The sequence below is a fragment of the Palaemon carinicauda genome, chromosome 22, assembly GCF_036898095.1.
Source record: "Palaemon carinicauda isolate YSFRI2023 chromosome 22, ASM3689809v2, whole genome shotgun sequence".
Taxonomy (NCBI): Eukaryota; Metazoa; Arthropoda; class Malacostraca; order Decapoda; family Palaemonidae; genus Palaemon; species Palaemon carinicauda.
In genome coordinates this window covers 118,005,449-118,026,826 of record NC_090746.1, presented here as the reverse complement: position 1 = coordinate 118,026,826, position 21,378 = coordinate 118,005,449, and the positions used below count along the sequence as shown (strand labels likewise).

Genomic DNA, 21,378 nt, shown 5'->3' with positions numbered 1-21,378 from the left:
AAAAAACCTTTGCATTTTTCTTTTTTATCAAATGTTCCATCACCATCTTTTTTTTTCTGCTCATGGAATAAGGATATTTCATGGATTTTTCTTTTTTTATCAAATGTTCCATCACCATCTTTTATTTTCTGCTCATGGAATAAGGATATTTCATGGATTTTTCTTTTTTTATCAAATGTTCCATCACCATCTTTTTTCCTGCTCATGGAATAAGGATATTTCATCATATACTATCTTTATATCTAACTCTTAAACATCACTTTACTGGGCTCAAATAATATGATAAAAAGCAATGTTAAAATCGAAATCATAACATCAATCAGAAGTTTGGTCGAGATGTCTATAAATTATTAATCTAAAGCAAAAGTTTAATCTCCTTTTAGGAGGAACAGAGTGCTGAGAAATCACTTGTAAACAAATTGAAATTTCATACTTTGTTAGATGATAAAAGGAATGTTGAGTGAGAACTTTTCTCTTATCAGAATCTAATAAATAGCTGTCATTTTAGTATACTGTTGCTTTCTAATAAATAGCTGTCATTTTAGTATACTGTTCCTTTCTAATAAATAGCCGTCATTTTCGTATACTGTTCCTTTCTAATAAATAGCCGTCATTTTCGTATACTGTTCCTTTCTAATAAATAGCCGTCATTTTCGTATACTGTTCCTTTCTAATAAATAGCCGTCATTTTAGTATACAGTTACTTTCTAATAAATAGCTGTCAATTTAGTAAACTGTTACTTTCTAATAAATAGCCGTCATTTTAGTATACTGTTATTTCTAATAAATAGCCGTCATTTTAGTGTACTGTTGCTTTATAATAAATAGCTGTCATTTTAGTATACTGTTACTTTCTAATAAATAGCCGTCATTTTAGTATACTGTTCCCTTCTAATAAAGAGCTGTCATTTCAGTATACTGTTACTTTCTAATAAATAGCCGTCATTTTAGTATACTGTTCCTTTCTAATAAACAGCTGTCATTTTAGTATACTGTTACTTTCTAATAAATAGCCGTCATTTTAGTATGCCGTTACTTTCTAATAAACAGCTGTCATTTTAGTATACTGTTACTTTCTAATAAATAGCCGTCATTTTAGTATGCCGTTACTTTCTAATAAACAGCTGTCATTTTAGTATACTGTTACTTTCTAATAAATAGCTGCCATTTTAGTATACTGTTACTTTCTAATAAATAGCTGTCCTTTTAGTATACTGTTACTTTCTAATAAATAGCTGCCATTTTAGTATACTGTTACTTTCTAATAAATAGCTGTCATTTTAGTATACTGATACATTCTAATAAATAGCTGTCATTTTAGTACACTGTTACTTTCTAATAAATAGCTGTCATTTTAGCATACCGTTACTTTCTAATAAATAGCTGTCATTTTAGTATACTGGTACTTTCTAATAAATAGCCGTCATTTTAGTATGCCGTTACTTTCTAATAGATAGCTGTCATTTTAGTATACTGTTACTTTCTAATAAATAGCTGTCATTTTAGTATACTGTTACTTTCTAATAAATAGCTGTCATTATAGTATACTGTTACTTTCTAATAAATAGCTGTCATTTTAGTATAGTTACTTTCTAATAAATAGCCGTCATTTTAGTATACTGTTACTTTCTAATAAATAGCTGTCATTTTAGTATACTGTTACTTTCTAATAAACAGCTGTCATTTTAGTATACTGTTACTTTCTAATAAATAGCCGTCATTTTAGTATGCCGTTACTTTCTAATAAACAGCTGTCATTTTAGTATACTGTTACTTTCTAATAAATAGCCGTCATTTTAGTATGCCGTTACTTTCTAATAAACAGCTGTCATTTTAGTATACTGTTACTTTTCTAATAAATAGCCGTCATTTTAGTATACCGTTACTATCTAATAAATAGCTGTCATTTTAGTATACTGTTACTTTCTAATAAATAGCCGTCATTTTAGTATACTGTTACTTTCTAATAAATAGCTGTCATTTTAGTGTACAGTTACTTTCTAATAAATAGCCGTCATTTTAGTATACTGTTACTTTCTAATAAATAGCCGTCATTTTAGTATACTGTTACTTTCTAATAAATAGCCGTCATTTTAGTATACTGTTACTATCTAATAAATAGCTGTCATTTTAGTATACTGTTACTATCTAATAAATAGCTGTCATTTTAGTATACTGTTACTTTCTAATAAATAGCCGTCATTTTAGTATACTGTTACTTTCTAATAAATAGCTGTCATTTTAGTATACTGTTACTATCTAATAAATAGCTGTCATTTTAGTATACTATTACTTTCTAATAAATAGCTGTCATTTTAGTATACTATTACTTTCTAATAAATAGCTGTCATTTTAGTATACGGTTACTTTATAATAAATAGCTGTCATTTTAGTCTACTGTTACTTTCTAATAAATAGCTGTCATTTTAGTATACTATTACTTTCTAATAAATATCTGTCATTTTAGTATACTATTACTTTCTAATAAATAGCTGTCATTTTAGTATACTGTTACTTCCTAGAAAATAGCTGTCATTTTAGTATACTGTTACTTTCTAATAAATAGCTGTCCTTTTAGTATACTGTTACTTTCTAATAAATAGCTGTCATTTTGTATACTGTTCCTTTCTAATAAATAGCTGTCATTTTAGTATACTGTTACTTTCTAATAGATAGCTGTCATTTTAATATACTGTTACTTTCTAATAAATAGCTGTCAATTTAGTATACTGTTACTTTCTAATAAATAGCTGTCATTTTAGTATACTGTTACTTTCAAATAGATAGCTGTCATTTTAGTATACTGTTCCTTTCTAATAAATAGCTGTCCTTTTAGTATACTGTTACTTTCTAATAGATAGCTGTCATTTTAATATACTGTTCCTTTCTAATAAATAGCCGTCATTTTAGTATACTGTTACTTTCTAATAAATAGCTGGCATTTTAGTAAACCGTTACTTTCTAATAGATAGCTGTCATTTTAATATAATGTTCCTTTCTAATAAATAGCCGTCATTTTAGTATACTGTTACTTTCTAATAAATAGCTGGCATTTTAGTAAACCGTTACTTTCTAATAAATAGCTGTCATTTTAGTATCCTGTCACTTTCTAATAAATAGCCGTCATTTTAGTATACTGTTACTTTCTAATAAATAGCCGTCATTTTAGTATACTGTTACTTTACCAAATAGTAAATGTTTATATTTATATGCAACTAACAGACAGAAAGTTATCGATCACAAACACTTAATAAATCCAGACTTAAAGTGAAATATATGAAGCAGAGAATTCCATTCTACATGTAGGTTTACGCCTATAATTGAATACAAGGGAGAACCCAAAGTGAATTTTAGTACACAGGCTGAAACTACACATACTCTAAAGTACATATATATATACACATACATACACACACACACACACACACACACATATATATATATATATATATATATATATATATACTATATATATAATATATAAGAGTATAATCTTTCAGCTCTTAAGCAAATAGTAATATTCTTGTTCCTAGGAGATTCTAATACCTATTTACAACTTCGTGAACATGTTGATGGTAGACTGGGAACTATCCAAGACCTACCAAACGTGATCTAAATGCTGTACCTGTCAAAAGATGGTATATATATATATATATATATATATATATATATATATATATATATATATATATATATATATTTATATATATATATATATATATATATATATATATATATATATATATATATGCTGTATATTATGTACACAGTATATGAATGTGTTAAATGTGTATAACTCTGGTGTGTGCACATTATCTGAACATTATTTATGTGGGTGAGCGCAAAACATAAAACTGTCTCAAAAAAACACACAAAGCCAATTTTTAAATCATTGAATAAAATGACTGATTCAGTATCCTAAAAAAAATATTCAATATACCAACTAATTCGACACATCATAAATTTTCAAAAAGACGGAAAACACATTAGAAAACACTTGGCCATCGACCTTAGAGATAGGCAAACTCAAATGCATTTCTTCAAGCGGACATCACATCCGGGAAGTTAAGATCGCATTAGAGAGAGGTGAATAATAATAGATAATAATAATAAATAAAATAAAGATGAAATCCGTTGCGTGTGGTCATGCTTATTGCCAGGTGAACCAATTGGAGGCGGCAGCTACAACATTTCTTTGGTCATACAACAACGATCAAGTGCTAAATGAATCTAACAGGAATTCTTTTAAAGAGAAAGGGTGTGGGGGGAGCTTTGGAACTGGGTCTGGGGGGTGTTGTGAGGGGGGAGGGGGGAGGGAGTTACAGCTGTTGGATAAACAGGAGATCACAATATTCCTGTCATGGTCATTTTATGGTGGGGCACTGCTTGATTACTATAAACACTAACAGGTGACATAACTGAGGCTTTGAGTATCATTGGTCCTTTTTTTGTGGAAAATGACGAGGGTCTTTATAATGTATAGTACTGAATGACATACAGTATAGGGTAACATCTCACATATATTATGCAGGTACCAACGAAAAACTAGTGGAGAAGGGGTGGGGGGTGGGGGTGGGGTTGGGGTGGGGGAGGGGAAGCTGTAATGAAATTAAAAACTATTTAGCTAGCTACAAATTGAAAACATCAAAAGTTGCAAAAAAAAAAAAAAATGTTCTCGCCATCAGACACAGAGAGAATAGAAAAAAAATCACAAAATAGTAGGAAAAAAAATAGAAAAAAAATATAATAATAAAACTAATAAAAAAAATTAAAATATTAAGAAATGAAGCTTGGGATATAAAAAAATCACATCGTTATTTCTCAAACTACTGAAAGACCTATGAATAATACACTTTAGGTAAAATCTGGATCTTCTAAAAAAGGTGGCTTTATCGAAACACATACCTAAAAGATATAGGAACAGGAGAGATAATGGATTCATTTTTAGTGATTAGTGTCTATATTTCAAATCACAGAGACCTATAATGAAAGAAGTTTTAAGGGGGAGGAAAGTAGATCAAATTAGAAATGTCAGGAATTGCAAAAAACTGGACACAAATACAGAGATTGTAAATAGGAAGCATTATTCTAGACAGAAATTACACACATAAATGAGAACACTGAACTTAGAGCTACGAGAAAATTGGATCTTTTGGTGGAATGTTCCTAACCAGAAGATGTTAGCTGGCATTATATTTGATGTTTTTATATATGAAATAAAACTAGAAATTTAGTTACCCTTATGAATCTATCATAACTTAACCATAAATACCAGAAAGAGCCACATTTTTAAACATTTGAATAGTATACTTGCCGAGTAGTTCGCGACCCCACGGAATCTTCCATTGTTAAACTCTTGGCCAGTCATTAATCTTAGATTTTGCAACCCCTCAAGAGGGAGTTTGTAAGTCATTTAAGTTCCAGGAGGCTTGCACACTTTGAGGCTAAAGGACCCAACCTCCTGAGATGCCGAAGCCTCCAGTGATCCCATCAGGCTTCGACATTTATAGCAAATTATGATGTCGTAACCCCCGTGACAAAAGGGGAAATTATGATGTCGTAATCCACGTGACTCGAAGAAGCAAATTTATTTGCTGTTCTTCAATATTTCCACATCAGTACATTGGTGGCAGTGGAGATGAAAGTAAAAGTATTTAAGCACAAGAGTTCAAAGTCATTATGGTTACAGCATCATAACTTCCACTGAGAACCTTGGGACTTTTTTTAAAGAGAAGAAAAATGATGAATTCTTGAATCTTATAATCCTTAGGGTCTTAAACTACAAGAGCATCATGGGAGCTGGCGTCTTCTTGAGTTAGGAATTGGATCCTTAACACGTAAGAAATAGAAAAAAAGGTTAAATGGACTTAGTACGGAATAGTTGCATAAAAAGAGAGAGAAGGCAATAAAAAACAAAAGGTCAAAGGTTACCAGTCACTGAAGTGCCTTGACACAAAACATGGTGAAGTACAAGAAATGTTAATATACATTTACATTCCATGGATCATTTTAAGGAGAGGGGCAACGGGTGGTTATTGAAAAATGAGATTTTATCCCAATGAAGAAAGAACTTTGGATGCAAAATGTGTGTGGTACTTTGAATTTTGGTGGAAAAAAGTGACAAAGTCAAAAAAGTAATAGTAGCTTGTAGACTAAAAAATACTCTGAGGGGTTTTAGTAGAAACAAGGCGTAAAGCGAACAGTATATCATATTCTAGAATCAAAGTGAATAATATAGACAGTTGCAGCTTATTAAATGTCAGAGAAAAAAAAAGTGCGTTTCAAATCTAGAATGTGATAACCTTTTTTTTTTTTTTTGCGAGTGCAGGCTGGCTGAGAGAGAGAGAGAGAGAGAGAGAGAGAGAGAGAGAGAGATGAGTGAAAAGTCGGAAACATGCTCAGGTGTCTTACTGTCAGTATATTTGGCAAATATTGGCTATCTGTTCTTCATAATAATTAATGAAACATCCAGATTCATAAATGCCAATGATTATTGATTTATGAATACATGAAAATATGTAGATATTTGAATATATTTTATATATATATAAACATATATATATATATATATAGATACATATATATATATATATATATATACTGTATATATATATATATATATATACACATATACATACATATATATATAATATATATATATACTGTATATATATATATATATATATACATATATATATACATACATACATATACATACATAATATATTTTTTACCAATTTTAAAACAAAATTTAAGGAAATCTTTCTGTTTCTTCTATTGAGATAGTCCAAGTTATTCACGATTGAAACTCGTCTACTGTAAATTCTATGAGGATAAAACGAAAGAAATAGTGCAATTACTGTTATATATTATCACCGAGATCAAATCTCATTCGAGTGTCAGGTTCAGCATGACCCTAATCAAAATAATATATATATATATATATATATATATATATAAAATGCCATGCAATCTCCCTTTCTATGGGACACTAAAGCTGACAATATAAGGTCCATCGTCTGAGAGAGAGAGAGAGAGAGAGAGAGAGACATGTGATTATTGACAAGAGTAAGACAGGCAGTTTCCTGGCCTGGGTTGGTGGTGGTGGTTGCGTCGTCTACCAATAACGACCCCAGGTTTCAATTGTTATGCGATCCGGGGTTTACTACAACTCGTTTGGTTACGAATGTGAACGACTATGTTCAGCAATGTCTACTTCTAACGAGAATTAAAAAAAAAAATTCGCTCAACCCCCCCCTCAAAAAAAAAAAAAAAAAAAAAAAAAAAAAAAAAAAAAAAATCATCATCATCACATGTGACATTTCATTCTGTCCAAAATTTTTTCTTTTTATTTCCGGTGAAAATAATTACTAATTTTCTTCATCTAATAAATCATAAAAAAAAATCAATTAAATAATCATCACATGTGACATTTCATTCTGTCCAACAAAGTTTTTTTTTCCGGTGAAAATAATTACTAATTTTTTTCCATCTAATAAATCATAAAAAAAAAAGACAATTAAATAATCATCACATGTGACATTTCATTCTGTCCAACAAAGTTTTTTTTTTTTTTATTTCCGGTGCAAATAATTACTAATTTTCTTCATCTAATAAATCATAAAAAAAAACTATTAAATAATCATCACATGTGACATTTCATTCTGTCCAACAAAGTTTTTATTTTATTTCCGGTGAAAATACTAATTTTCTTCATCTAATAAATCATAACTTTATATCAAATTAAATATAGTTTTATGGAGTATCTAATAAATCAAATAAAACAAATATAATTTTATGGAGTACCTAACAAATCATAGCTTTATATCAAATCAAATAATCATAATTTTATTGTTAGGAATATAGAAAAAGAGTTAGAGAAAGGCTTGCAAATTAGATTATTTTAGTTTCAGCTCTTTTCAAACGTTCACTTTTAATTACACAAAACATCCAATTGGGAGAAGTAAGGTGGTCATTTAAAATCATAACTTGGAGAACATTCTCGTGTTATAAAAGAAGATTTGACCTAAATACATTGGAGGGGAAACAATATTTCTAAATTTCTAAATTTCTAAATTTATGGAGGTCAAATTTGGCTACCCGAAAAAAAAAAATATCTGATTTACTGTAGTCTTCATATTGTGATCATCTGTGAATACGTGATAAAATCCTTTAAGGAATGGAAAACTATATATTTTACTTAATACATCGTGCTTCTTGTAGCCAACGGAATTTAATACAAAACTGATAAAACTGTATTATAATCTCTGCAATTATTGCTGCATGAAAAAATTTCAAACTATGATTGGATTATCTTTTCTTGAAACATTTAATACAAAACTGATACAACTGTATTATAATCTGTGCAATTAATTATTGCTGCATGAAAACATTTCAAACTATGATTAGATTATCTTTTCTTGAAACATTTAATACAAAACTGATACAACTGTATTATAATCTCTGCAATTATTGCTGCATGAAAAATTTTCAAACTATGATTGGATTATCTTTTCTTGGAACATTTAATACAAAACTGATACAACTGTATTATAATCTCTGCAATTATTGCTGCACGAAAAATTTTCAAACTATGATTGGATTATCTTTTCTTGAAACATTTAATACAAAATTGATACAACTGTATTATAATCTCTGCAATTATTGCTGCATGAAAAAGTTTCAAACTATGATTGGATTATCTTTTACTTGAAACATTTAATACAAAACTGATACAACTGTATTATAATCTCTGCAATTAATTATTCCTCCATGAAAAAATTTCCAAACTATGATTGGAACTCATCTAAAAGGGTAAATTACTAAAATTGAAACAGACTGAAGACTGAAACTAAAAGAATGTACAGTAACTTCATGAGGAAATATATTTAACCTAATTTGTTTCCCTCTATTTTGTGAAGCGTAAAAGTAATTAGTATTTGCAAGGAATGATAAGGAGAAGCTGGAGAACAGAATTTTGCCTTTTTCCCGATGTTGAATAGTGCAGTAACTTCAGGCTTTCGAAATATCTTAAAGGCGTCAAATTAAACTAATGACTATCAGACATAACAAACAGGAAGTGACCAATGACTGTAATTTCCTAACATAAGAAAACTGAAACATGGAGGGCAGAGCGTTCTGCTTCTAAATTCAGAATAAACAATATGGACTTGACCTTGAAAAAAAAAAAAAAAAAAAAAAAAAAAGTGACATAACAAACAGGAACTGACCAATGACAGTAATTTCCTAACTTAAGATAAATAAAACATGAAGGGAAGAGCGTTCTGCTTCTAAATTCAGAATAAACAATATGGACTTGACCTTGAAAAAAAAAAAAGACATAACAAACAGGAACTGACCAATGACTGTAATTTCCTAACATAAGAAAACTAAAACATGAAAGGCAGAGCGTTCTGCTTCTAAATTCAGAATAAACAATATGGACTTGACCTTGAAAAGAATAAAAAAAAATCAGAATAAACAATATGGACTTGACCTTGAAAAAAAAAAAATTAGAAAAGTGTCATGAACTTTCAGACATGAAGGTCATAAAAGGAGGAGCAAATGTTTTAGTTTCTAATTGCAAGAGTAAAAGCAACGAAATACAGCTTAGAACTTCTAAATAATAGAAAAAAGGTGAACCTTTAAATAAAATAATAATTAAATAATAAAGGGACAGGAACATATTAAATAAAAATAGGAAGTTGATTTTGATATTCTAAAAACAAAGAAAAATGGCAAACGTTTAAATATGACAATAATTAAATAATGAAATGACAGGAACGTATTAACTAAATGTAGGAAGTAGATTTTGAAATTCTATAAAAAAAAAAAAAAAAAAAAAAAAATGTAGGAAGTAGATTTTGAAATTCTAAAAAAAAAAATAAATAAATGTAGGAAGTAGATTTTGAAATTCTTCCAAAAAAAAAAAAATAAATAAATAAATAAATGTAGGAAGTAGATTTTGAAATTCTATAAAAAAAAAAAAAAAAAGATTTGGGTGAACTTTTAAAATAAAATTGAATAATAAAAGGACATGAATGTAATAAAAACAGTATATATAAGATCACATAAAAAAACAATAAACTAAAAGTCACTTGTATGTACAAATGGGACAACTTAAAAATAAAAAGTTAGGACCCCTAATCACAAAAACGTTCGAGTGACTTAAACCAGCCGAAACAGCACTAATTTCTAGCATTAGTGTGCATCTATTATAAATAAAAACTTCTACATAAATGAAAATCTAACTAATCATTCTCACTTGCAAATCTTATTCACACTACATACCATTTAATGTATGAAAAGAGGAAAGGTTTAAAGCCAGGTCGAAGACAAATTTTAGTAAAGAAATAATAGAAAAATATTAGTCGACACCTTTAGCTAAACAAAAGCAGATCGTGTTTTAATAGAGTTAGTAGTAGCATAAACAAAAAAAAAAAAAAAAAAAAAAAAAAAAAAAAAAAAAAAACAATTTTCCATAATCCTAATAGGACTTAAAGGACTCAAAGGAGTTGTATTCCCGGATCGCAAGTTGAGATATCACTGACAGTACTGTAATTCTGAACAAATTTTTTTCTTTTTTCAAAATGTGATATATGAAGAAAAATACCGGTTAGGTCAAAGGTGATTTATACCTCTATCAATTTTGGTAATCTCTGAGCAAGAAATAACTAAAAAAATATGCAATATATATTTCTTTTGGACAGAGCACTGGGAAGGGATTCGCTAGGCTAGCAATGTGCCATGCAACAGGAAAATTAAAAAAAAAAATAAAAATAAAAAAGGGAGTGGCCAAAAGAAGGCTCTTCTCTCAGAAATTCTTATATATGTATATATATAGGTATATATATACATATATGTATATGTATATATATATACATATATGTGGTATATGTGAACCGTACGTCATATCTCCATAGCCCACAGTAGTCATGGTCACGACGGCCCACCAGAAGGCATCAGGGATAGACTTGAAGAAGGATTTTTCTGAGCCTGCCTCGGCGAAGTACACAGCACTTGAGAAGAGTACCACACCTGGAATAAGGAACAGATAGACATTGAGGCCTCGCTCCCCAGGGATGAAGGAGAGAGAGAGAGAGAGAGAGAGAGAGAGAGAGAGAGAGAGAGAGGGACAAACTGTGAGAGGAGGGTCAAGGTATTAATTTGGGGTTGAAGGAAATGGAGTAAATTATAAAATACAGGACGAAATACAGGAATAAGAAAAATATATAAATGGGACGGGAACCATGAGAGAGAGAGAGAGAGAGAGAGAGAGAGAGAGAGAGAGAAAGGCGGACAAACTGTGAGAGGAGGGTCAAGGTATTAATTTGGGGTTGAAGGAAATGGAATAAATTATAAAATACAGGACGAAATACAGGAATAAGAAAAATATATAAATGGGACGGGAACCATGAGAGAGAGAGAGAGAGAGAGAGAGAGAGAGAGAAAGGGGGACAAACTGTGAGAGGAGGGTCAAGGTATTAATTTGGGGTTGAAGGAAATGGGATAAATTATAAAATACAGGACGAAATACAGGAATGAGAAAAATATATAAATGGGACGGGAACCATGAGAGAGAGAGAGAGAGAGAGAGAGAGAGAGAGAAAGGCGGACAAACTGTGAGAGGAGGGTCAAGGTATTAATTTGGGGTTGAAGGAAATGGGATAAATTATAAAATACAGGACGAAATACAGGAATAAGAAAAATATATAAATGGGACGGGAACCATGAGAGAGAAAGAGAGAGAGAGAGAGAGAGAGAGAGAGAGAGAGACGCGGACAAACTGTGAGAGGAAGGTCAAGGTATTAATTTGGGTTTAAGGCAAATGGAATAAATTATAAAATAGGGGATTAAATAAAGAAGGAATAGGCAAAATATATATGGGAGACGGGAACCATAACAGAAAATGAACAAAAAAAATGGATCGGTTGTTAGGAGAGAGAGAGAGAGAGAGAGAGAGAGAGAGAGAGAGAGAGAGAGAGGGGGGGAGGGTATGAATGACCAAAACTATATGAAAGCAACATGACAATAAATTCAAGGAACTTGGAGATTATAAATGAAAAGTAAAAAAAAAAAAAAAAAAACATTATAGGACAGGAAGGAACCAAATTGGGCGGAAAGACAGTGTTAAGGTGAAGAGAAAAATGTAAATAAGGTAAAAGGTTAAGAGAAAAGAGACAGAAATAGGAGTAGAGTTTATATATATATATATATATATATATCACTGTAAATATAGGAGCACTACATAGATTGAAAACTCACACAGGAAACTGAAGGATACCATCACAATATTTTGACTGTACCATAACATTTAACTCAAATAAAAGTAAAGTCAAAATATGGTGTTCCTTACTTATGTGTCTTAGCAGAAGCTTCAACCTATATGTACACACATATACATATGTATACATTTTATATATATACATATCATTTATATATTTACAGCAGCGTGAGTATGTGAGGAAATACTAAGGAAGGCCAATGGGGGAAGATTGTCCAGGACTCCTCAGAGGCCAACATTACAAAGTATATCTCACACCCCCACGTGAGGAGAGGGGGGGAGGGGTGTTAGAAGGGAGGGAGTCTCCCTGGAGAGAAAAGGCGCTGGGAATAAGCTGGAGAGAAGAAGAATCTGCAAAGGTATTTCTCGTTCTATTTTTTTTTTATTTTTGCTCTCATTATTTTTCCCATTTATAAATACTGGTGAATTTGGGTAGGTGGGCTGAAGGACGACAGGTTAGACGAGGGGGGACAAGAGGGGGGGAAGGGGGGCATCTACCCCCCCCGTCTAAGAAACTGACAACTCAAAGCATCACGTTCAGGATACTCTGCAAATGATGCTTATTCCAAAAAAAAAAAGGAATTTGTCCATAGTAAGGGACCTAAATTGGTAAAAAAAAAAAAATAAAATAAATGTAAATTGGTAAGTCTTTTATCTTTTTTGTATGCCATTTTCATCTAAAATAATATATATTACTTAAACTATCTATATTTTTTTTTTTCGAAAAAGCAACATTGGCAGAACAGTTTTCTCCCTCGGGATAACAAGGTGACGGCGTGTCCCTCAGGAGAGATATATGTCCTGTAGCGTCATGGCTGGGTACAGCGACAAAAGACAAATCTGACAAAATAGGTACCTGTAAGGAAAAAAAAATACGAGAGAGAGAGAGAGAGAGAGAGAGAGAGAGAGAGAGAGAGAGAGAGAGAGAGAATAAATGAGCTGGAACAACAGCCTCATCATAACACCATCACCCTCCACCTCATCATCATCATCCTCATCATCATCATCCTCATCACCACCAGCGATACATTGTTCCTTTTTTTTTTAATTTTCGGGTTGATCCATTTACCTCATGTCTCCATAGCCCACTGTGGTCATAGTAACAACGGCCCACCAGAAAGCGTCCGGGATGCTCTTGAAGCAAGACCTCTCAGAGCCGGCGTCGGCGAAGTACACAGCCGACGAGAATAGCACGACGCCTGCAACAACACAATCCCTGACGTCACGAACCTCAACCTACCCAATTTTCTCTCTCTTTTTTTTTTTATTTCTTCCCATCCATATTTTTCTCATGATCATGTTCCTCTCTTTCTTTTAAAATACAATAGCAAGGTCCCTCAACCTACCCATTTCTCTCTTCTTTTTTTTTATTTCTCTTTTTTTTTTTTTTAAACAACAGCAAAGTCCCTCAACCTACCCATTTCTCTCTTCTTCTTTTTTTTTATTTCTCTTCTTTTTTTTTTAAACAACAGCAAAGTCCCTCAACCTACCCATTTCTCTCTTTTTTTTCTTCCAATTCACATTTCTCATGATCATGTTCCTCTCTTTTTTCTTAAAATACAACAGCAAAGTCCCTCTGCCTAACAATTTCTCTCTTCTTTTTTCTTTTTACATACAACAGCAAAGTCCCTCAACCTACCCATTTCTCTCTTTTTTTTTTTGTTTCTTCCCATCCATATTTCTCATGATCATGTTCCTCTCTTTTTTTTTTTTTTTAAATACAACAGCAAAGTCCCTCAACCTACCCATTTCTCTCTCTTTTTTTTCCCATCCATATTTCTCATGATCATGTTCCTTTCTCTTTTTTTTTTTAAATACAACAGGAAAGTCCCTCAGCCTATCAATTTTTCTCTTTTTTTTCTCTCTTCCTATCCATATTTCTCATGATCATGCTCTTTTTTTTTTTTTTTTAACTATAACAGCAATGTCTTCAACTGATGTTTGCAACCAAAGCTTATAATCTTGAATATTTCAATCCTTTTCAGGGTTTTTATTAAATATTTTTTTCCCATTCCAGAATCCTTTGACCATCTTCGGTCCTACAATCCTCCTAATTTCTTCTAGTTTTTCTCATCTTTCTTCTTCTTCTTCCCCTATTCTTTACTCACCCACAGCCGAGTCCAAAAAAATCCTAAACAAAACAATGTAAAGAAAAATAAAATATAAACGACACCAACATAACGAAATGAAATATGGAAAGGGCAACACAGCAGCCAGCCACAAGAAAGGATGGACAAACACGAGCAAGAAAAAAGTTCTCCTTCGTAGGAAACGGGATTAATCCTGGCCTACCAACAGTACACCCTCGAGCCCAAAACATATATATAAAAAAAAAATAATGGCAGGCGAGAAGTAAAAAGGCAGGTAGTACACAAAACCAACGGATATACCACATGATTCTCATTTTTGGCCATACAGGAGAAAAAATGCATCTACACGACAGGAGACCAATGAGATGAGCGAGAAGATATATCGGACAAGAAAAAAAATAGAGCCATTTTCATGTCATGTGATAAATGGGTTTAAGAGTTTATACATGGAAGGTTAAACCAACGGCTGAGTTTTTTTTTTTTTTTTTTTTTTTTTTTTTTTTTTTTTTTTTTTTTTAATAACACATATTCATTCCATCATGCCAAAAATTATTCCAGTTTTCCACCTATACCACCGCAAACCTTTTTGCCCCCTTCAGTCAAGAGATGACACAGTACAGTATTACGAGTGTCGACATTTCATGGGATATGTCTGCCTTATTTCTTTTTTTTTTTTTAACCTGGAATAAAAACCTAATCACGTGAAAAAAAAAAGGAAATATATATGTATATCCTCTCTTATCGTTATCATGCATTTTAACACAAAGCACATGCCAGGAATGGAGATAAATTAAGAGGAAAAAACTTAATTTGGAAAAAAAAAAAAATTATAAACTTAAATGATTCTCGGCTGCACTTTATGATACTGACAACTTTTCAAGTAAATCATTAAGAATAAGTTCAAATATTAAAATCTAAATTCAATGTAAAATAAGTCTTAATGCCAAAAGAGACACCAGATGGCTCTTCTCAATATTCCAAAAGAGAATTCAAAAGTCTGTTACACTGTTGAATGTACCGATTAAAAGCTGTCGTCACAAAATGCAACTACGAGAATAAACGATGCAAAGACAATGCATTTGATCACACCATCTATTTTATTTATATCTTGCTGATTATATGTTTCATCACTACCTGGCATTCGCCCCCCCCCCACCAAAAAAAAAAAAAAAAAAAAAAAAAAAAAAAAAAAAAAAAAAAAATTCTTATTTCCGATCACTGGAATCTTCATGTAATTTTCATGCATTGAAGATTAAATTCCTGCAAAATTACGACGTCTATTTTCTTGCTGATTATATGTTTCATCACTACCTGACATTCGCCCCCCCCCCAAAAAAAAAAAAAAAAAAAAAAAGAATAAATCTTATTTCCGGTCACTGGAATCTTCACGTAATTATCATGCATTGAAGGTTAAATTCCCGCAAAATTACGATATTATTTTCACGAGTTGGACAAACCGTTCCTTCGCCTTGATGCGTCTTTATTCGCGCAAACTCTTTAGAAGTATCGTAAAAAAAATAAATAAATAAATAAAAAAATCTTATTTCCGATCACTGCAATCTTCATGTAATTTTCACGCATTGAAGATTGAATTCCTGCAAAATTACGATATTATTTTCACGAGTTGGACAAACCGTTCCTTCGTCTTGAGGCATCTTTACTCGCGCAAACTCTTTAGAAGTATCGTAATAAAAAAAAAAAAAAAAAAAAAAAAAAAAAAAAAAAAATAAATAAATAAATAAAAAACTTATTCCACAGTATTTGCGACGGCCATCATTTGTTGTCTAGATGTGAATGCAAACAATCGTCGTCGTAATTGGATGTACCATCTTAAAGGTGGTTTTTCAATTCTGTAGTCGAAAATTTCGGCCGATTTTTGGGCCGAAATTTTTTTTTCGAAATCCGAGCCAAAAATGTTTGCGTAAATTTCGGCCGATTTTCGGGCCGAAATTTTTTTTCGAAATCCGAGCCAGAAACTTTTGCGAAAATTTCGGCCGATTTTCGGGCCGTAAAAAAAAAAAAAAAAAAACTTACAATCATTCGGAGATAAAGACAAACCCAACTGAAAATAACAAAGATAAGATAACGAAATACCGTAATAAAACAATAATATATCTTTTAATAGTAAGAAAAACGACATTTGTAATAACCTGATATCTATTTCGCATGAAACCCAACTATTTCTTGACATTTGTAGCTGGAAATCATAGGCATGGGATTCAGGTTAGGCCTACTCTAGGCCAAAATTTAATAAAATTCGACTTGAAAACAGCTTTTTGGGACCTATTAAGTTTGTAAATTGAGGACATTCTGAATTGCGTATGGGAACTTTTCAATAAGTCTTATTATCAAGAGTAAAGATCAGGCTTTTTTTTTTCTTTTTTTTCATTAATAATACTATCAAATTACTGTATCACTTGAGTGAAGTCTGTAAGATTAATTCTAAATTTTTTTTTTTTGCATTAATAATACTATCAAATTACTATAGCAGTTGAGTGAAGTCTGTAAGATTAATTCTAATTTTTTTTTTTTTTTTTGGTATTAATAATACTATCAAATTACTGCAGCACTTGAGTGAAGTCTGTAAGATTAATTCTAACTTTGAACTCAATGCAATACTTCATAAAGGCGAAACGGGTGAGTATGTTTTCAGAAAATCTAAGTAAAGATCAGAACTTTTTTTTTTTTTTTTTTTTTTTGCATATTTTGGCATTAATAATACTATCAAATTACTGTAGGACTTGAATGAAGTCTGTAAGATTAATTCTAACTTTGAACTCGATGTAATACTTCATAAAGGCGAAACGGGTGAGTATGTTTTCAGAGAATCTAAGGTTACGGATATGATGAATAATTTTTTCTTTTTATAACAATCTCTTCCTTTTATTATCAAGGGCCTGAAAAATCATGTGCATAATCTAATAAAATACAAAAATAAAAGTATAAATGGCTCAGTGAAACTGTAAATATCTATGACATGAGTCTTTTTATAGTTTATATATGACATATTTGTTTTTGACGTTGTTAATAGTTTACATATGACATATCTGTTTTGACGTTGTTGCCTTTTTTAGAATGATTTATTGTTAATTTGTTCTCTTCATTTATTTATTTCCTTATTTCCTTTCCTCACTGGGCTATTTTTCCCTATTGGGGCCCCTGGGCTTATAGCATCTTGCTTTTCCAACTAGGATTGTAGCTTGGATAGTAATAATAATAATAATAATAATAATGACTTGTATTTAACACTGATATATCGTCGAGGGGGTCCATCAAATCTAGTTTTAATCTAGGAGAAATAAAAGGTAATATCGTAATCAAAACTCGTGTTATAGTTTTGAAATCAATCAATCAATCAAATCTATATAACACGAAGTGACAGTTCTGGAAATGGTCAGAATATAAATTTACCAAACGGAATGAAGTTAAATATAAAACATATATCTATTTACTGGGTATGACTACTCCTCATAACTAGCAGGTCATAGCCGCAACGTTGCATGAATTCCAGCACAGTATTTTGACGGGGGGAGGAGGGGGGGGGGGGGCGCCTTAAGATCCAGGTACGTTTCATCATACTGAAATTAAAACACGGGCAGTTCCTAGTTTATTTAGTTTCTTCTGTGCAAAGCTTGGGTTATCACACATTGGTTCAACAACTATAATATAGACCGATCTTTGTTGTTATTGTTCTTGAAATATTTCATTTTAATTATTTATTTTTCTCTTGTAGTTTATTCATTTCCTCACTGGGCTATTTTTCCCTGTTGGAGCCCTTGGGCTTATACTATCTTGCTTTTCCGACTAGGTTAATATAGACAGATCTTAGTTGTTACTGTTCTTGAAATATTTTATCTTAATTATTTATTTTTCTCTTGTAGTTTATCAATTTCCTTGTTACATTTCCTCACTGGGTTATTTTTCCCTGTTGGAGCCCTTGGGCTTATACTATCTTGCTTTTCCGACTAGGGTTATAGCGTAGCTTGTGATACTAATAATAATAACATATCTTGCTTTTCCGACTAGGGTTATAGCGTAGCCTATAATATTACTAATAATAACTGGTACTAGGGAAGGACTAGAACATTTGCAATTCCAGGAATACTATAACTTCTAGTTACTGCGTTCAAAATACAGCATCTTTAAAGTTACATACGAAGCCTTGGTACTGGAACTATATGGAAAAACAAGCAAGGGGGTTTAACCATGTGGATGCTTAAATTTCCTATTACATATCCGTTATATTTACCATTGTTTAGTCATTCTTGTGGCTAACCTTGGTGAACTTTGGCTTAAAAATACAACATATGCTGTAGGCCCAGTATGTTATCAAGTCTAAAACCAACTAATACTTTGTTGAAGATATTGTTATTCATTTTACAATTCATGAACCTTTCATCCTTTTAATTTGAAATTCCTTAATGTTACTCACTGTTTATCATGTTTGAAATTCACACACAAAAAAATTTCTTTTGAAATCTTTTAATTCAACCAAGAAATGATTATTACTTTTGAGGAGGTGCGATTAAAAACATAATATAGGATCCCATAGCTTTAAGGAAGCATTTACAAATTCTTTTAGAACCCGATTATGCATATTCGTGAAAAGGCCTGATTCCTCTGAAAACGTTTTTAAGTGAAAATTTATTATTCTGAATTTTCTTTCGTTAAAATGTGTTTCCTCTGAAAAAACTTTCTTCGTAAAATAATGTTTGAATAATAAGAAAGTGTTTAATAGTGAAAAACATGTCTAATTCTTCAGAAAGAAAGCTTCTTGGAAATTCCTGACTCCAATAAAAATGTTTTCATGAAAGTGTGTAAGTCATCAGGAAATTCCCATTCGTGAAAACGTCTGATTTCTATAAAAACGCTTTTATGCAAATAGTCCGAACTCTAAAACGTTTTTTACGTGAAAATAATCCGAACTCTAAAACGTTTTTTTTTACGTGAAAATAATCCGAACTCTAAAACGTTTTTTTACGTGAAAATAATCCGACCTCTAAAACGTTTTTTACGTGAAAATAATCCGAACTCTAAAAGTTTTTTTTACGTGAAAATAATCCGAACTCTAAAACGTTTTTTACGTGAAAATAATCCGAACTCTAAAAGGTTTTTTTACGTGAAAATAATCCGAACTCTAAAACGTTTTTTTACGTGAAAATAATCCGAACTCTAAAATGTTTTTTTTTTACGTGAAAATAATCCGAACTCTAAAACGATTTTTACTTGAAAATAATCCGAACTCTAAAACGTTTTTTTACGTGAAAATAATCCGAACTCTTAAAACTTTTTTTACGTGAAAATAGTCCGAACTCCAAAACGTTTTTTTTTTTAACGTGAAAATATCCAATTTCTCTGAAAACATACTCTTTCCCGCAAGATTTCAGCTTTCGTCTAGGACCCGGGATTCCAAGCTATCAAATATATCATCGATCAAAGAAAAATTAAATTATAAATACATTTTTTCCAAAGAAAAATAAATTAAAAAACATTTTTTTTTTCAATTCATTCTTCGAGTGTCACGTAACTACCTTTAATTTTTTTTTAAATCTTATATTAGGAAATACACTTACAATCTTACAATTTATAACATATATAGCATAGTATATTTACATTTTTTTTTATTTTACATATACTGTATTTACATTTTAATTTTTACTATATACTTAATTAAGACATAACGACGTTTAAATGCTCAATACTCAGAGGCCTGTTATCACACCTACTTTCACCTCTATAAATTACAATGGTGAAGGTCAAATGAAGAAAATAAGTCACTCTAAAGACATTAACAAACTAATAGAACAACATTCACACAAATGACTCGGGATATAACTTACAACTACCGATATGAGAACGAACGTAATAACATACTGCTCATATACTATATATATATATATATATATATATATATATATATATATATATATATATATATATGCATATATATATATATATGCATATATATATATATATATATATATATATATATATAAGTATATATATATATGTATATATATATATATATATATATATATATATATATACTGTATATATATGCATATATATATATATATATATATATATATATATACTGTATATATATGCATATATATATATATATATATATATATATATATATATATATATATATATATACAGTATATATATATGTGTATATATATAAATTTATATATATATATATATATATATATATATATATATATATATATATATATATATATATAAAACAGACTTCACCATTATATTCATATTCATAATGATTCTTTCACAAAACCACACCTTCTCAGATCAGACGCTACTAAATATTTCGTCAATAAAACCAAATGCAATTTGTTTAATAACAACATTCTAAATCATATGACTTTTTCATAGGTGTAAAAACCATGAAATATGGAAAAAAAAAATAAATGGGATTTTCGGTATAAATAGCGTAGGCTATTGTTATGTTTTGAAATGCGTATGATATTGGTATATTTTGAAATGCGTGATAGATATTGATATATTTTGAAATGCGTAATATATTTTGGTATATTTTGAAATGCGTAATAGATATTGATATAATTTGAAATGCGTAATAGATATTGATATAATTTGAAATGCGTGATAGACTGGTATATTTTGAAAAGCGTAATAGATAATGGTATATTTTGAAATGCGTAATAGATATTGATATATTTTGAATTGCGTAATAGATATTGTTAAATTTCGTTAGTATCCTTTCTTCAGACGGAATCATTCTTATTTCATGGAGAAAATAATGAGGTATTTACATTGGAATAAATGAAAAATATTTTCGGCTCATACTCTCACAAAGCAATCCAGATTTCACGGCCAGAAAAACATTCTATGAAAACAAGAATTGAACAGAAAATTACGTTCTTATTCATTCCATCTATCAGAACTAATTAAATTAAAAGTTCTTTTCCTCAGTGACGTTCATCGTTTATCTAAATGGCCACATCACAAATTACAGCAACAGCA

At 30.5% G+C, this 21,378-nt stretch overlaps 1 protein-coding gene across 1 annotated transcript in view; it reads right to left on the bottom strand.

The window, feature by feature from the left end:
• LOC137616718 (potassium voltage-gated channel protein Shaker-like) overlaps positions 1–21,378 on the bottom strand; it is an 80,945-nt gene that overhangs the window by 43,161 nt on the left and 16,406 nt on the right. The window contains exon 2 of the mRNA XM_068346720.1: positions 13,353–13,482. Coding sequence (XP_068202821.1) covers positions 13,353–13,482 — 130 coding nt within the window. The remainder of the gene's footprint in view (positions 1–13,352; positions 13,483–21,378) is intronic.